Here is an 18,974-nt window from a genome sequence, read left to right as displayed (position 1 = left end):
TTTACTTTTCTGCTCTTTTGCACACCAGTATCTCTACCTGCATATGTTCATCTGCTCATTTATCACTCCAGTGTTAATCTGCTAAATTGTAATTATTCACTCCTATGGCCTCATGCCTTTTGCACACAATGTACATAGATTATTTTTTTTTCTACTATGTTATTGACTTGTTTATTGTTTACTCCATGTGTAACTCTGTGTTGTTGTCTGTTCACACAGCTATTCTTTATCTTGGCCAGGTCGCAGTTGCAAATGAGAACTTATTCTCAACTAGCCTACCTGGTTAAATAAAGGTGAAATAAAAATAAAAATAAATAAGGGAATCACCCGCAGCAAGAGCGACATCATTGATATTTACAGAGAAAAGAGTCCGCCCGAGAATTGAACCCTGTGGTACCCCCTTAGAGACTGCCAGAGGTCCGGACAACAGACCCTCCGATTTGACACACTGAACTCTGTCTGCGAAGTAATTGGTGAACCAGGCGAGGCAATCATTTGAGAAACCAAGGCTATTGAGTCTGCCGATAAGAATGAGGTGATTGACAGAGTAGAAAGCCTTGGCCAGGCCGATGAAGATGGCTGCACAGTACTGTCTTTTATCGATGGCGGTTATGATATCATTTAGCACCTTGAGTGTGGCTGAGGTGCACCCGTGACCAGCTCGGAAACCGGATTGCACAGTGGAGCAGGTATGGTGGGATTCGAAATGGTCAGTGATCTGTTTGTTAACTTGGCTGTCGAAGACTTTAGAGAGGCAGGGCAGGGTGGATATACAGTTTGGATCTAGAGTGTCTCCCCCTTTGAAGAGGGGGATGACTGCGGCAGCGCTCCAATCTTTAGGAATCTCGGATGATATGAAAGAGAGGTTGAACAGACTGGTAATAGGGGTTGCAACAATGGCGGCGGATAATTTTAGAAAGAGAGTGTCCAGATTCTCTAGCCCAGCTGATTTGTACGGTTCCAGGTTTTGTAGCTTTTTCAGAACATCTGCTATCTGGATATGGGTGAAGGAGAAGCTGGGGAGGCTCGGGTAAGTTGCTGCGGGGGGTGCGGAGCTGTTGCCTGGGGTTGGGGTAGCCAGGAGGAAAGCATGGCCAGCCGCAGAGAAATGCTTATTGAAATGTTCAAATATCATGTTACCGTGTTACCTAGCCTCAGTGCAGTGGGCAGCTGGGAGGAGGTGCTCTCGTTCTCTATGGACTTTACAGTGTCCCAAAACTTTTTGGAGTTAGAGCTATAAGGTGCAAATTTCTGTTTGAAAAAGCTAGCCTTTGCTTTCCTGACTGACTGCGTGTATCGGTTCCTGACTTCCCTGAACTGTTTCATATTGCGGGGACTATTCGATGCTATTTCACTCCGCCACAGGATGTTTTTGTGCTGATCAAGGGCAGTCAGGTCTGGAGTGAACCATGGGCTAGAAGCTGTTCTTAGTTCTAAATTTTTTGAAAGGGGTATGCTTATTTAAAGTGGTGAAGAAATTACTTTTAAAGAATGACCAGGCATCTTCGATTAACGGGATGATGTCAATATCCTTCCAGGATACCCGAGCCAGGTTAGAAGGGTCTGCTCCCAGAAGTTTTTTAGGGAGCGTTTGACTGTGATGAGGGGTGATCGTTTGCGGATGCGGATGCAAGCAATGAGGCAGTGATTGCTGAGATCCTGGTTGAAAACAGCAGAGGTGTATTTGGAGGGCAAGTTGGTCAGGATGATATATATGATGGTGCCCATGTGTTATGCAGGTGAGTGAGGACCCAAAAGCGGTTTAACAGAAACAGAGTCTTTTAATGTTCAAACACAGGTGTCACGAACCGGCTCAAAGCCCGTAACAAAGGGAGACAATGTGAAGATAAGGAGTAGCAAAATATATATTTATTAACTAAAACAACTAAGTATAATATACAATGGTGTGTGTAATCAGTAATCAGTAGTGTAAGTGAGTGTTTTGCATGCATGAATGTGATAATGCAGGGTGTTGAAAGGTGCCAACGCAAACAAACAAAAGGCCACCAAGAACCACAACACAATCTACAAAAATGTCTACATGGAGAGAGTCTCCTCCATGAATGTGGAAGAGGTCTATTTATCCTGGGAGACACCTGGCCCAGGTGTTTCCCATGTAGCTGACAACCCTCTCAACTCCACCCACCAGCATCCTAATAAGGAAACAAGAACAAAGACAGAATACGGCAGACAGAGTGGGAGGGTCGTTACACAGGGAAAACATAAATCCTCTTCAGATGTATCGGTTGACTAGTCCCCTTCTAGCAGTAGAGGAGAATAGCAGGGCTAGCGGCAACTGACTGCAGGTCCCTCCGGGTAGGCGCGGGCCGTAGAGGACAGAGGCACCTGATCAAACGCAGCATCTAATGAAGAGGCAGATTACGACAGGACAGAACAAGGGCGAAGCAAACGAGAATCCGACAAAGACAGAAGCAGAAACAGAGAGAGAAATAGAGACCTAATCAGAGGGAAAAGAGGGAACAGGTGTGAGAGAGTAAACGAGGTCGTTAGAGGAGAATGAGGGACAGCTGGGAGAAGGAAAGGGACCATAGAGAGAGAGAGAGATAGAGGGAGAGAAGGTAACCTAATACGACCAGCAGGGGGAAACGAAGAGAAGAGAAAGAACAGGAACAAGACATAACATGACAATACATGACACCATGTTTATGGATTCAGGGTTGTACCTGGTGGGTTCCTTTATTATTTGAGTGAGATTGAGGGCATCTAGCTTAGATTGTAGGACTGCTGGGGTGTTAAGTTTTTCCCAGTTTAGGTCAACTAACAGAATGAACTCTGAAGATAGATGGGGGGCAATCAATTCACATATGGTGTCCAGGGCACAGCTGGGAGCTGAGGGTGGGTCTATAACAGGCGGCAACAGAGAGATAGTTATTTCTGGAGAGATTATTTTTTAAATTAGAAGCTCATAATGTTTGGGCATAGACCTGGAAAGTATGACATGACTTTGCAAGCTAACTCCTCCCCCTTTGACAGTTTAATCTTGATGGAAAATGTTGTAGTTGGGGATGGAAATCTCAGAATTTTTGGTGGCATTCCAAAGCCAGGATTCAGACACGGCTTTGGCGGAGTGTGCTAAAGCAGTGAGTAAAACAAACTTAGGGAAGAGGCTTCTGATGTTAACATGCATGAAACCAAGGCTTTTTCGATTACAGAAGTCAACAAATGAGACTGCATGTGTCACGTTCGTCATACGAATGAAACCAAGGTGCAGCGTGGTATGCGTGCATTCTAATTTATTTAAAAAAGGAACACTGAACAAACGAACAAACGAACAAAACAACAAAACGAACCGTGAAGCTAATATGAATAGTGCAGACAGGCAACTAAACATAGAACAAGAACCCACAAACACCAAAGGGGAAATGGCTACCTAAATATGATCCCCAATCAGAGACAACGATAAACAGCTGCCTCTGATTGGGAACCATATCAGGCCACCATAAACATACAAATACCTAGACCTACAAAACCCTAGACATACAAAAACCCTAGACAATACAAAACCCCTAGACAATACAAAAACTAGCGTATCCATCCTAGTCACACGCTGACTGAACCAAAATATAAAGAAAACAGAGATATCTCAGGTCAGGGTGTGACAGCATGGGGACACACATGGCCTGGGTTAACCTCTACATCACCCGAGGAACAAAGGAGGGGTAGGATGAGGGTACGGCTAAAGGCTATCAAAACTGGTCGTCTAGTGCATTGGGGGCAGAGAATTAAAGGAGCAGATTTCTGGGCGTGGTAGAATAGATTCAGGGCATAATGTGCAGACAGGGGTATGGTGGGGTGCGGGTACAGTGGAGGTAAGCCCAGGTGCGGAGTGATGATAAGAGAGGTTGCATCTCTGGATGTGCTGGTTATACTGTGTGATGTCACCGCATGTGTGGGGGGTGGGAGAAAGGAGGAATCTGAGGCATGTAGAGTGGAACTAGGGACTCCACTGTAAACTAAAACATTGATAACTATCCTAAACAACAGTATACAAGGGATTTGAGAGAGACATAAAGCGAGGTATAAAGCAATCACAGGTGTTGATTGGGAGAGCTAGCTAAGACAACAACGGGTAAGACAACAACAGCTAATCAGCTAAGACAACAACAACAAGCAAAATGGCGATGAATGGGCAGAGAGGGTCGATTAACTACACACAGGGCCTGAGTTCGAGGCTAGGGCCGACAGATCAACAATAAAAATAAACAAAATGGAGAACCGTGATAAATGAACAGTCCAGCATGCATCAGCTATGTAGCCAAGTGATCATAGGGTCCAGTGAACAGCAATAGATGGAACAGGTAAGCCGCGGAGTAGTCATTACTACTCTAGTACGCGGGAGACACAGCATTTAAAGGTAGCAGGCCGGGGTAAGTAGAAGCGTCTGCTCCGACGTCTGGCAACGGCTGGTTGAGGGCACAGAGGATGGAATTACATCTGCGGACCAGTCGTGGTGGTATGCCGGCCGCCGTGTCGATAAAGGGTCCGGGCCAGATGGAGAAAGAGGTATTGTAGTTGTAGTCATTTTGTTTGCTAGCCAGGAGATGCGCCTGGCTCACGGCTAACTGGTGTTAGCTTTGGAGCAGGGGAGTTAGCCACCATAGCCACTCGGTAGCAGCTAGCTAGCAGCGATGATCCACTGTAAAGGTCCAGAGCTTACGGCAAGTACCCGGTGTAGTAGTGGATTCTAGCCGTGTCCGGGAGGCTGGGTAGCCGGGTGATCACAGAGTAGACCGTGCGGTATGCCTGGCTCAGGGCTAGCTTTGTGACTGGGTCACTCGGTGGCAGCTAGCTAGCTGTGATGATCAGGAGTAATGGTCCAGGGTTTACGGCAGGAATCCGGCATTGTATGGGAGAAAAACAGTCCGAGGCTGGTAGGTATTATCCAGGTTAAAAAAAAACTGTTGGTGCCTGTGCAATAGGCCGCTAGCAGTGGCTAATAATGACTAGATAGCTAGTAGCTAATTAGCTGGTTAGCCTCTGATGGCTAGCTACTGATGGAGGTTCTGGCTATAAGGTCTAAAAAAAGGTGAGGCGGGGTACCGGAAGGTATATTTAATTTAAAAATAGAAAAGAGATTGAAAATAAATTGAAATATATACAAAAAAAGTGAAAATTACAAAAAGTAAACGAGAGGACGACAAACCATGTCTGCACTTGTAACAGTACTCTTCTGGCGTTGTGTACAATCAGTCATCGACACGGAACTCCAATATGTAGCACCAGTCATGTAGCTTTATTCGCTGGTTTGGTGCTTGTTCACTGGGCTAGTTACCAAAATAATACAATTACAATATACAATATAATATCTTTAACAATGTACCTGTTAGGAACGGCACAAAATTGCACGTCTTGCAATGCACGTCTCACCATCAACTCTGCACTCACGCACTGTACAAAATATATGAAACCCCCCCCCACCAGACACAGTAAATTGCTAGCTAGTACTGGCGGGAATTCTTTACAACAAAATGCACAACAAATATTCTCCAAAAACCGCTGCATCTTGTGTGTGAACATTTACAAACAATTTGATATAAATTGTACATTTAAATCATCACTTGAGAGTATAAAAATCACTTTTGATGTACAGTGCTTTGCAACCAACAACTTACCGCTGGTTTGGTGCTTGTTCACTGGGACGATTCTAACTGGAACATGCCCCCTCGTAAGCGATCTACGCAAACCAGCCAATAAGATGCCATGTTGAGTAGGTGAAGGCAAGACAAACTCAAACCAAAAACCCATTGGCTTAACAATAAAGTGGCAAGGGGAATCACCAATATAACCCTGTTACACACTGCTACGCCATCTTGGGAGGGGGTGATTAAAGTTAGTGAGGGAGATATAAGACTCCAGCTTCAGGGATTTTTGCAATTCGTTCCAGTCATTGGCAGCAGAGAACTGGAAGGAAAGGCGGCCAAAGGGGGAGTTGGCTTTGGGGATGACCAGTGAAATATACCTGTTGTAGCATGTGCTACGGGCTCCAGAAACAGAAGGACTGGAATTTACACCAGTGGACAGCAGGTTGGATTCACTGACACTGCAAGTCGGTGGCTAACCTAATTTAGCAGGCGTAAAAGAAAAGCCTGAGCGGAGTTCCCACTTTGAGTTTTCATAGGAAAAGGAAGCTAGGTTGAAGATAGCTGTATCACCGCTTGGTGGCAATTTGGCTAAGGGTGGTCTGGGGCTAACCTCTGATCTGTCATTGGTTCCTTGTCCTTGTTGTCTTTCTTGCACAGGACAGCCTAGCTGACCTGACAACTTAACACCTTATCCAAAATATTGAATTACTGTGAGTTTCAGGGGTACATCACAGGATACTGCAGCATTGAGAATTAGCCTTGGCTTACCCTGCAGTGCTAAACCTCTCTCACCAGACAAATATAATTTTGGGGGTATAACTTGATGTGTTATTTCACTGGAATGACACGTTTATTACATTCCCTCAAAACATCTCAGCTAAGGCATTATGTGGATAATTTAACCCAGGTATAGTCTTTACTCAGGCAATGGCACATTTTCATTGATCTAAATTTAGACCAGTGGTCTTTTATCTGGACCACCATAAGAATTTTGTGCATGCTGCATAACAGGGCTGAACACGGATAAAGTATCTGGGGTTGAATAAGCAACAAACTTTTCACAGTTGTCCTCTGGAGGGTTAAGGGGCCTAAGCACTACGCTGTCCTGTCCTACCCAGACCTACACACTAATCCTCCGATGGTGACGTCACTCAGCCTGTCTCCAAATGGGACGCGGTGCAGCAACAACTTTGTGGACTAGTTAGGCGTTCGTTGTGCATCTCCGGACGCAACATCACCCGTTAGCTGAACTTTTAACAGACTCCTCAACTTCGGAAACTCTGGGAAACTAAAAATGGGTAGGTTTCAAAATTAAATATAAATAAATGTTTATGTTTGACGTATACGTTTTAGATTGACCACTTTTTCCGTGATTGTTGATTATTTTTGGTCCTCCAAAGAGATCTCTCCGCGCAAAAAACATCTAAAAGTGTCATGTTTACAATACTTTCCACCCAATTTATTTTTATCTGACCCGGTTTAGTAGGCTATCAGCATTAGAGTAGTTGACCAACTCGACACAAGACGATTAAAGGGAGATAAGTCTGGAAAGATTTCCCTACTACCAGGCGCAACTCGGCATGGGCTGAGAAGTTCCGACTGGAGTTGATAACCCCCATCACTATCAGCTGTCTGAGGAAGTACATTCCTCATATTGCTCTTTGGTTTCTCAACCACTAACTAAATGAGTTATAAATGAGTAAATGAGTTTCACAAATACATGTTTATAATGCCATCTTGTATGAGCAACCTTCCAGTGTAGATTGGTTTTGATTGAAGAGATCATAATGTTTTGACTATATAATTTAGTTGATGGATTGGAAATGCATTCTCCAACAGCTTATATAGAGATGTTTCAGATTGTTATTGAATAATTGATAGTGTAATATCCGTGGAGCTTTATTTGCAGCTACATCTGGGTTTGCAATTCAGGATGAATATATTGAGCTGTTACTAGCGAGTTTGAGAGTTGTGTGGGCGGACAGTGGATCAGTTTCAGTTTTAGTCTATAAACAAAAACATATATTATGCTATAGCATTTGGCTATCAAAACCAACGTAGAGTCCATAGACTATACACCCTCCATCAAGTTTTGACACTTGTCTCAGGCAGGCTAGGCAAGTGATGTGCCTGTGAGGGGCTGGGAGTTGTACTGGGGTGTAATTCCTGTGTCCTACTTGACTCTCTGACTCAGTCCCAAGTTGACCATCTGTGTTTCCACCCAGGGGATGCCTGCCTGGCAATAGGGAGCTAGGCGCCAATGCTATGGATATCCAGCAACTTCTTATAGGCTCGCAGCGGACTTATGGGCTTTGGGGCTCTAAGAGGCTGTCGGCCAGATGGGACAGACAGTATAGATTGAGAAAGAGCACTCTCATTTACCCCCGAATTGTCTATGAGACTGTTAAGCTATAGTCAGTGTCTTTTGTGTTCTTAATATCATATCACACCGTCCTTCAATAATAGGAGTAGAATCATTCTCATTCATGCAGAAATAGATTGTTGATGCTCTCCAAGGCAGGCCTATATGTTGCTTTTTTTATTGGGGGAACTGAGCCTTCCCTCTCACAGGATAGATGGATTCTAAGAAAACAAATGGAATAGAGCTTTCACATAAGCCTGTTGATTTGCAGTGGTGCAGCTGAGGCTATGGGGGGACTGGGAGGAGAGAACACTGTCAGTGTGAGAATGTGTATCAGCATTCATTAATTCCCTATGAAGCTCCCACAGTGGCCTCTTTGTGTTCCTAATTTGGCCCTTCTCCTTTGTGTGCGACTTCAGTGGCTGTTGATGCCGAGGGTAGTTCACTGAATTGCAAGTTGCAGAGTAGACGGACCCCCTGTGAAATAGGCCCCTCATCCTCTCTCTCTCTCTCTCTCTCTCTCTCTCTCTCTCTCTCTCTCTCTCTCTCTCTCTCTCTCTCTCTCTCTCTCTCTCTCTCTCTCTCTCTCTCTCTCTCTCTCTCTCTCTCTCTTTCTCTCTCTCTCTCTCTCTCTCTCTCTCTCTCTCTCTCTCTCTCTCTCTCTCTCTCTCTCTCTCTCTCTTCTCTCTCTCTCTCTCTCTCTCTCTCTCTCTCTCTCTCTCTCTCTCTCTCTCTCTCTCTCTCTCTCTCTCTCTCTCTCTCTCTCTCTCTCTCTCTCAGAGGATATTGCCTTGCATTGCAATTGACCATTGTCCACTGCCTCAAGGCTCTGTTCACATTCATATGTCTCTCAGTAGGACATTAAGACAATAGGTCCCCGAGGAGGGATAGGGATGAGACGTTACCATTGAGTGTAGTAGTGCTGGTGAGCTTCTTATAATGTGGTATTGGCTTTGGTTGTTGAACGTTTCCCGAAGATGTTATCACTAACGCACGAGAAAGACTAATAAGACGTGATCTAACAGCCTGTAATGTGTTGTTGACTATATTATCACTGTGGAAAAGTGGCAAACAAGCACGAGGATCTTTCCAGTGGTTCTGATGGTTGACCTGTTTTGCATAATGAAATGAATGTCTTACAGCTGTTTAGGGATATGTTTTGTTCTACGTGCTTCATGGGAATGCAGGCTTGGACTGGTGTCTACATCCCAAAAAATACAGGATGCCTTGAGGACATGGAGAACAGATGATGCCCTTCAGACATTAGACTGTAGGTTACTGGCACTGTCTAGATGGATTCACTGGTGACTTTCTCATGGAGGCGGTGTCACATTTAAAACATTCCCCACTGTTTCTCCGATGCCTCTATGGTGTTAAAGAGGTTTTATAACAGTGGGTATATGGACAATGAGGGAGGATGCTTGGCCCTGACTGGGACCTCCGAAGTCCAAGACTTAATTCAGTGAGGAAGCAGCATGGAGTTAGATGTTCCAGATGTTCTGCCAACTTCTACACAGCTCTATAGTCATGTGACTCTCACCTGTTTACTCAGCATCGGCCTCTGTTGCTATGCATCTCCTCCATGCCAACAGCCCAGAGTAGAGATTGTGGACTCATGCAACACTAGTATGGGATCTAAACTATCACGCCTTGGGAAATGACCATGATATAATTGAGGAAGGATAACTGTTTATAGTGCTTGTGAGGATCATGCATGTTTATGCAATACAGCAGCTAAGAACCTACGTTTTTGTTTGCAACACAGGGGCCTACGAGTGGCTTCTAGCTGTTTCATTAGTACTTTACAGATGGGATCAATATGTTTCTGCCATTTCTTGATCTACTGCTGGTTTATAGAAACTCTGAAAGGAGAGAAGGGGCAGATGCGAAAAGGGGAAACTTACAAGCCTGTCATTTTCCATTTTATAGAGACAATTTAATTATATGCTTGTTCACATTTAGGGCTGTCTTGTGACTGCAGGAGTTAAGGCTAATCAAATACAGCGAATTATGGACTTACTTGACTCTGAACAATTCCTCTCTGAGCCAGAACTTGATAGCCCAAAAAATAAAAATAGTTTTTCCTGCATGGAAACTCTTGAACTCCAAAAACTGTTTTGATCTGTACTTAATTGTTCTCTGGAAAGAGTGATTCACCACTGGCGTCAAACCTCAAGATTTAAACATTGCACCATTGTTTATGACTGTAATCGGAGAGGGAAAAAGATCACTTGATTGCTAACCCAAATCAATAATGTAATTTTGAAAGACTCATTTGATTAAACATCTCATGGGTGCTGTTGTCTGTCATCCGATTGGCTTATCTCTATTACTCATGGTTTACGGGTAGAGTTTAGTGGTGACATAAATCTTGCGCCAAATGTTGTTAATCTCCCTCAATCCCAAAGTCAATGTCTCCATTGACTGTAATTTCAGAATGTCATTGTTGACTACATTGACACACCAACAGAGAAAACAGACATATCGTTTTTTTCTGCTTCATGGAAATGATCTATCTCAGATGTTGTCCCTCCTTGGGACTTTTTTTGAACTGCCTGTTTGCCTGGTGTTTGTGCAACCATCTGGGATGTCTGGAAGGTGTCGGATTGTTTTTGTCACACCAAGCAGGGTTACTCTGACCTGGTTATATACACAGTGCACACGACTGTGCAGTGACCCTGCATCCTGAGAGGGACGAGAGGAAAGGAGAGGTTCCACATCTTTGAACGTCATGCCACTGGGCGAGTGTTTTTTTTTGCTCTCAGAATCAGCGGCTTGTCAACCGATGCCTGAGCAATAACAGAGGGTGAGATCATTTGTCCCCATGCTCTGATCAGGAGTCAAGGTTATCTCTGTGTTGTGGGAGCACAGCTGGTCCATGCCAGGCCCACTCCAGATAATGGATACTGGAACAGGGGACAGCTCATGAATAACGTTTACATCTATATTTTTGTGAAGTCTGCAGAGACGTAGTTTGGCTTGTTTTCCGTTCAAATACCTGGTATTCTCACATGTGACCGCTGTCATTTTACCACCTGTGTAGGAATGATGATGTTAGAAAGGATGATGTAATAACACATTTACTCAGCCACGGATGCAACCATTTGTTTATTATGTTTCACCAACCACAATTTCACCCCCGTCTCTCCACATACTGTATGTTTTTGTTGTTATTATTTAGACAATTTCATTTTCAGCATTTACGATTTTTCATTACTCTTTATTATGGGTTTGCGGGCATCAAATATGCTTAATATCCATGTTAATGAGGTATTTGTTGAAATAATTTAATGATTTCTGGGCTTCTCTCCATTTGGCAGAGGATCTTACCGAGCATCCTTGGCAATTAAGCAGCAGATGAGGCCCACATATCCTCTCAGACAATCTGAGCTGCTCTGATGTGAAACCACTTAGTCCAACCAAATAAACTCTGCTATTTAATCCCTTTCTCTTTCTCTCCCCTCCTCTTTCTTCTCCCTGTTCCACCTTCCCACCTCTCCTGCTGTCTCTCCTCCTTCTCTTCTTTTCCTTCTCCCCTCTTCACTGCTCATTCTCTCCACTCGTCCACACCTCTTATCCTCTCTTCTCTGTCTTCACTGTGGATGGTTGATTGCCCGGCACCAACATTGCAGCTCCGTCCAAGCGTTCATGTTAATTTGTTGAGCTTAATAAATCCTCCTCCTGTCACAAAGAGGGCCATTGTGTATTGTGATATGAAATGATAGGAACAGAAGTTCCTGAGTGGGAATGCTTGCTCAAGCATGGCCCGTCCCCCTCACTTTTATTAAGGGCCTATTCACTGCTCCACTGTGATGTGTGGGGGCGCGGGGGGGGGGTTCACTGTGCTAACCTCCAGAGTTCACCCTTGTTAGAGAGTTGTCACATTGGTGCTGGAAACAGGGTGGAATCAGAATGCCTAAAAATATCCAGGATATGTAAATGAGAACATCCTGCCTCCTCCAGAACACTTGTTCCGTTTGACATGGTCGGTCATAATAAAGACATTGACTGTGAGATTTTTTGTTGTTGAGCTTGTTTAAAAATAAATTAAACTGTGAGTTTTTGTTATTGAACATTACCTCCAGAGTAACAAAAACTTTTTTACAATAGCCTTTTTATTAATAATAATAAAAAATGCATCCTGATAGTATGAAGTACCTTATATAACATGAACAAACCCATGATGGACAAAGTGTCTTCAGATACTCTGTATGCTGGCAGTGGCCCGAGCCTAGCTGAGGGGATATTTGTCATCCCTGTCTGTGGACAAACAGTCTGTATGTTTTTTGTACAGCACAGAATGTGTGGTCCACACAAACATTTCCGGAAGGCCTGGGTGAAAGCCGACAGTGGCCACAGACCGACATAAAAGCAGACAGTGGACCACAGACCGACATAAAAGCAGACAGTGGACCACAGACCGACATAAAAGCAGACAGTGGACCACAGACCGACATAAAAGCAGACAGTGGACCACAGACCGACATAAAAGCAGACAGTGGACCACAGACCGACATAAAAGCAGACAGTGGACCACAGACCGACATAAAAGCAGACAGTGGACCACAGACCGACATAAAAGCAGACAGTGGACCACAGACCGACATAAAAGCAGACAGTGGACCACAGACCGACATAAAAGCAGACAGTGGACCACAGACCGACACAAAGCAGACAGTGGGCCACAGACCGACATAAAAGCAGACAGTGGACCACAGACCGACATAAAAGCAGACAGTGGACCACAGACCGACATAAAAGCAGACAGTGGACCACAGACCGACATAAAAGCAGACAGTGGACCACAGACCGACATAAAAGCAGACAGTGGACCACAGACCGACATAAAAGCAGACAGTGGGCCACAGACCGACATAAAAGCAGACAGTGGACCACAGACCGATACAAAGCAGACAGTGGACCACAGACCGACATAAAAGCAGACAGTGGACCACAGACCGACACAAAGCAGACAGTGGGCCACAGACCGACACAAAGCAGATAGTAGCCACAGACCGATACAAAGCAGACAGTGGGCCACAGACCGACACAAAGCAGATAGTAGCCACAGACCGATACAAAGCAGACAGTGGGCCACAGACCGACACAAAGCAGATAGTAGCCACAGACCGATACAAAGCAGACAGTGGACCACAGACCGATACAAAGCAGACAGTGGGCCACAGACCGACACAAAGCAGACAGTGGGCCACAGACCGACACAAAGCAGACAGTGGGCCACAGACCGACACAAAGCAGACAGTGGGCCACAGACCGACACAAAGCAGACAGTGGCCACAGACCGACACTGCTGATGTGCATTCACACCCTCATTGAACAGGCCAGCCTACGCTTGGGGACTGTATCGATGCGACGGAAATCAATAACCATTTCCAACATGACCCAGAACTATTGCCAAGCTTCGGTTAAACAAATAGCCTACACAGATCATAAAGTATATAGGCTAGGGCATAACAGTCACTTTGTTTCAGGGTCAGGAATAGTGGCTTGACATAATTGGTATATAGTGATAGACAGCATCATGCCTAGCTACTGATACCAGGGGGCAGAGGTATCTGTAGGTTGTGACATCATTTCCTATACTAGTAACCCAGAGGCCCCAACCCTTCAGTACTAGATCAGGATCTGGGCCAGTAAATTAGCTAGTAGGTCAGAGGGCGAGATGGGGGTTAGTGATTGTGTCGTCAAAAAATGGGGCTGATGCAATTAACAAGACAGACTACTTCCTTTGGATTTGTATCTTAACTTTGTGGGAGCAGTATACTGTGGCAACAGTATTTTAATGATACGAGTACGAAATCATACTGTATCTCTGCAGAGAAAGAAAAATAATCAAATCCAATAGGACCGAAGCAGCCCCAATAATCTTTCACCTTCCATTTCATAATGTGCCTGAAATAGACAACTGGCAGACCCTTTGAGGTGTTTTCGCTGTCCACAGCTCAAGTGAAATATTGGAGCCATTCAACACACTTCAACATACTGCGGTCAGTATCTCTCATCGTCTTCTGACCTTGTTCAAGACCACCGCTTGAACTTCTCATGTTGTAGCCTTGATCTGTTTTGCTTGTATTTTAGTTCAGTTTTTTATGGATATATATTTTTTTTAATTAAAAAATAACTGTTTGACTGTGGATGGCAGTTAGGTTAGCAGCAACAGAGTTCAAGTGAGTCCAAATGATTTGGAGCTTCCAGCTAATGCCCTCCAGGGTCATCTGCAGAGAGCCAGAGAGAAAATACCCCCAGAACACAGTACGCTGTGGGAGACTGGGAATGGATTGTGGTGGTGGAGGACTGTTATATACCTTTCATACCTAGAAGTTTTTCCGCTTACTTTATCATGCCACCAACGTTTTGACACCTTTTCTTTATATCTGAAAGGTATTGCAACAAAACCTGTACTTTTATTACTGCCAACCATCCAAGCCATGATTGCGGTAATGTATTTAAAAGTCCCGCCAACCCCTCGCCTTTCATCTTACCGTCTTTGGCACACATTGAATTATGAACATTCTGTTGTTGTCCGACATCAAACTTGTCCTTGTCGACCACAGAAATGCTTTGAATGCATTTTTTTCTCTCCATTTAAATGTATGTAGTTCTGTCCTTGAGCTGTTCTTGTCTATTGTCACAGAAATGCTTTGTAATTTAGCTTGGGGGCACACTGCCATTTCATCTTTTTTCTTCTTGACTTTGATGGGTAAATATTTAAAGGCAAGTTTGTGGTCATACGCACATCTTTAAAAACATAGGTGCTGGGCTAATAAAGAATAGTAGTACAGGAAAAGAAGGCCCTCACACTTTTAAAGCTCCCAATTCACCGCTTTTCGATTCTAAACGGATCTTCGTCAGGTATTTAAAGTCTTCATCTCCAGCACCACCCCAACATCAACATACTGTTGGCGGACCTACTGGTTAACGTAGCCTGACTAATCAGCCTAAACACAAAACAGGTGAAACCAATAAACGGAAAGGGGGAAAGGATCAGTGGCAGCTAGTAATCCGGTGACGACGACCGCCGAGCGCCACCCGAACAGGAAGGGGAGCCACCTTCGGTAGGAGTCATCAACGAATTAGCAGGCAATGCCTACTCATAATTGGTTGAAATCATACGACGCACACCAATGATGTCATTATCTTTCTCTATTTTTTGTTACTACAAAACATAGAAGCACACAATTTTCACGTTGATGTTGGGGTGGTACTGGACATGATGAATATGACATTTCCCTTTAAAGGCCCTTATATTTAGCTAATAGATTCTGGGTTAAATATGCTCTATGTAGAAATCGCTCCGCCATTTCCTGGTTGCAAAAATTCTAATAAATCGCCTAATTTCAGTTTACGTGACAAAACAAGCAAGTATAGTGTAGAATCATTGTGCCATTTAAACTGCTGTGAAATATATTTTCCATAACCAAAAATATATTATTTTCAAGTTTGAGGCTTATGATAACTGGATGTAAAAGACGCAAAAACTAAATTTAAGAATGGGAAGCATAGAAATAGCTCACATAGAACAGATCTACAACTTCTTAGGCTTGCTTTCACAGAGAAGGACAGATCTATAGCACACCTTTCTATGCGAATTTGATTGGGTCGCCCAAAAAGTTACATATTGCAGCTTAAATACTTAATATGCATAAGTTTCTCATTTAAACTACAAATCGCTAGTAATCGCTAATCTGTCATCAGCCAAAATAGCTGTTGGGGAGTTTGAAAGAAGATTTTGTGATTACATCCAATGTGGCAAAATAATGAAAGAAAATCCAATGGGACCGAAGCAGCCCCATTGTGCTTTCTGAAATCATCCTACAGAGTTTCGTCCAGGTCAGAGGTTTTTATTCTGGACATGATCGAACAGAGCAGATTCTAACGCGGTTCCAAATATTATTTCAATTTTATTCTGTTATATTCCTTTATATTAATTCTTATCAATAAAATATAGGCCACATGTGTGTTGATTGTGATCAGGGCAGTGGAGTGTAGGCGAAGTGTGTCTCTTGTCTGTTTAAAAAAAAAACTATTGATTTCATTTGCATGGCGCAGCAGACCAGTAACATAATAAACTCAAATGCTATGCTATTCTGTTCTTTTGAAAATACATTTGATTAGTCTTATAATGTTTTTGAGGACCTGCATGAACAAATGAATAATGGATTTCTTTGTCTAGCCTGCTCATATAATTACCAGAACATAGAATGTTTTGAGTGGCCAACTTTATATTCACCATAACAGGAAAATCAAGGTCATTAATGACTAATTATTTACAAGTAGGCTATGACAAGCTGCTAACCTACCGTTGTGAATGTGAAGAAATGAAAGCAGTGGAATGTCAGACTTTAAATAGGGGAATAGAAACTACAGCTGTCAGGTTAACGTATCTTGCTCCTTTCCGGGCGAAAGCAATGGCCACAAGATAGAGGTAAAAAATAGGGCTGATTAAAAGAAACATTGACCAGTTGTTTTTACAGGCAACATACTGTGAATCCTATGTGCAAGCAAAATTACAGAAGGAGGCTGTAGGACCAGCCTGTTGGCCAGGTGCCCATGGAGAATATTAAACAACTTCACAGATAGCTCTTTGTGCTCGGCTCCTTTAGCACTGCTGCTAAACAACCCGTAAGACAAAGGCGTTCTGGGGTTCCCCCAGTGCAGCGCTAAGAGGTGTTCACCATATGAAGAGGCATGCTGGCCTGCCCCGGGCCATTCACAGGCAGCCAAAAGGGTACGCTGTATCGAGCAGACTTTTAAATGCAAACTAAATTAAACCTTTCATACTTCCTCTGGGCCTCTTCAGGACAACATGAAAAAGAATAAGTTTGTGAGATCTGGTTTAACAGCCACGTATCTGGTGGTGTTTACCTGCTGCATAGCTGCGGATGGATACTGCTTCTGGCATTCTGATGGAATTTGCCAATGGCTCGATAGAGTGATATCCTCTTCTTTTGACTCGTTTTATGTGAATAAAGAGAACTCCGTTTAATATTCATCAAATCCAGTCAAGCAAATTCCAACCCCCCAAATACTGTACACAAGTGTTCAATAATGGTCATAATGGATCACTGCTAATCAAAGATACATTTAAGAGATAAATCAGTTGAACTATTCCAAAGGTCATCATGTACACACGTTGCCCAACTCTTTTTAATTTAAGAATATTCTTAGCACATCTTAGATGTTACAGAATGTACACATGATGAACCCCCCCCTTCATTTCCTGTGGAATGAATGAAGGCTCTGAGTCGAGCTCACATTGTCCACCTGTCATCCTCCTAGGATTATCTTGATAGACATAGAAGACACCTCTGCCCGGCAGATGAAAATATCCAGAATAGCGGAGCATTCTGTCTGGATAAAGCAACAGCTGCAGGAAACCCATTAGCTTGTGTATCCAGGGATCACATTTGCCGCTAAGACTGTTTGGGGATTGAACAATTGGAATAAAGAATGTAGTTTACAGTATCTAGACGCATGACTGAGCCTCATATTCTCTCAACACAAATATGAGAGATGTAGAAAGATATCTGGTGTGTTGGCTGGTAAAGAATGATCAATATTATTGGTAACATTTATATCTTGACCAAACTATACCGGAAGCATTTTTGCTGGTGTCTAGCTAGCATCACTATGGTTCTTTGGTTAATGGGACAGTATTTAAGCTGAGAGGATTTTGTATCCTTCTAGTTCATTTAGGAGGAAATGAGAAGCGAAAACATTGAGAACAGTGTGAGAGCTGCAAAGCCCTGGACTAAGAGAATGTCAATGAGAACGAAGCTTCAGGGCCTGGGAGAGGAAATCCCAGATGTTCCTGTCTGAAAAACAACTTGACCCCGTAACTGTGTTCAGTGAGCAACACAGACCAAGGGAGACCAGGGGAGAGGAGTTAGCGGTGCTGTATGATATTTAAACTGCTGCTATGTCTCATAATTCATTTCAATGTCGGACATCTGCCCTATAAGAAACTAATGCTGTAACAATAGAGAGGCCACAGCTGAGATGAAAAAAATAATGCAGTGATGGAGAGAGAACATCTGGAACATAGGGAGCGACCAGCTTCCTGGTTTACTGTTACCCAAACAGGTTTGGGACCAATTAAAGAGCTTTGTAGAACCGTATTGGGGATACTGGACCTTATTAACCAGATGTGCATGAGAAGTGGGATTCAGTGTTTCCTCTCTCCTCGTGCCATACTCACTGCTTTATGAACAGGGTGAGACGTCAGTGTGTGTGTGTGTGTGTGTGTGTGTGTGTGTGTGTGTGTGTGTGTGTGTGTGTGTGTGTGTGTGTGTGTGTGTGTGTGTGTGTGTGTGTGTGTGTGTGTGTGTGTGTGTGTGTGTGTGTGTGTGTGTGTGTGTGTGTGTGTGTGTGTGTGTGTGTGTGTGTCATCTATTTGACTTGACCAATCTCAAAGCTGCTGGTTTCATTTAGGCTTAACAAAAGCTGTTTAAGTCGCCTGGCTGGCTTTTCAGCTATGGTCAGTTTCTTTCTGAACATAAAAAATGGGATGATCATTTGCTATGTTTTTAGATCTGATGTTTGGCTATTGGCACTGGAATTGAGGGATGTCTGTGTTTTTCGTCTGTGGTTCACAATTGGACGGGTGAATCTAATGAGGAACAGCATGGCTTCAGGACATATTGAAGTATGCACTGTCAGATGCATGAGCCGATCAGTTGGAAATTGGAATTCAGCTTGCAGACTGTAGTGTCTATAAAATGATGTCTGTTATTTTTCACATTCAGATATACCAAACAGTTGATTAAAACTGTGTTGTGTCCTTCAGGATAGTTTAATGTACACATTCAGCTACAGCTGAGAACAGGAGACATTTCGAAGTACACTACAGATGCTGATGGCATAAATGGGTCATCCACAGTCTGTGTTTTCACTGCTCCCTCTACTCTACCTCTCCTTAGACATACCAATAGACCGGGAAATGATCCAGTGGGTATTTTGGGACCCTACTTGCAGTCCTGTATGAACTG

The 18,974-nt window shown here is 43.6% G+C and overlaps 1 protein-coding gene across 1 annotated transcript in view; it reads left to right on the top strand.

Annotated features, from left to right (window-relative positions):
• Positions 1-6,752: 6,752 nt before the first annotated feature.
• Positions 6,753-18,974, top strand: part of gpm6bb (glycoprotein M6Bb) — a 51,363-nt gene continuing 39,141 nt past the window's right edge. Inside the window, exon 1 of the mRNA XM_046362488.1 lies at positions 6,753-6,901. Coding sequence (XP_046218444.1) covers positions 6,898-6,901 — 4 coding nt within the window. The 5' untranslated portion in view covers positions 6,753-6,897. The remainder of the gene's footprint in view (positions 6,902-18,974) is intronic.

This window comes from Oncorhynchus gorbuscha, linkage group LG01 (assembly GCF_021184085.1).
Source record: "Oncorhynchus gorbuscha isolate QuinsamMale2020 ecotype Even-year linkage group LG01, OgorEven_v1.0, whole genome shotgun sequence".
NCBI classification, from domain to species: domain Eukaryota; kingdom Metazoa; phylum Chordata; class Actinopteri; order Salmoniformes; family Salmonidae; genus Oncorhynchus; species Oncorhynchus gorbuscha.
The sequence above is the reverse complement of the archived record's forward strand: the minus strand, read 5'-3'. Positions and strand labels throughout refer to the sequence as shown.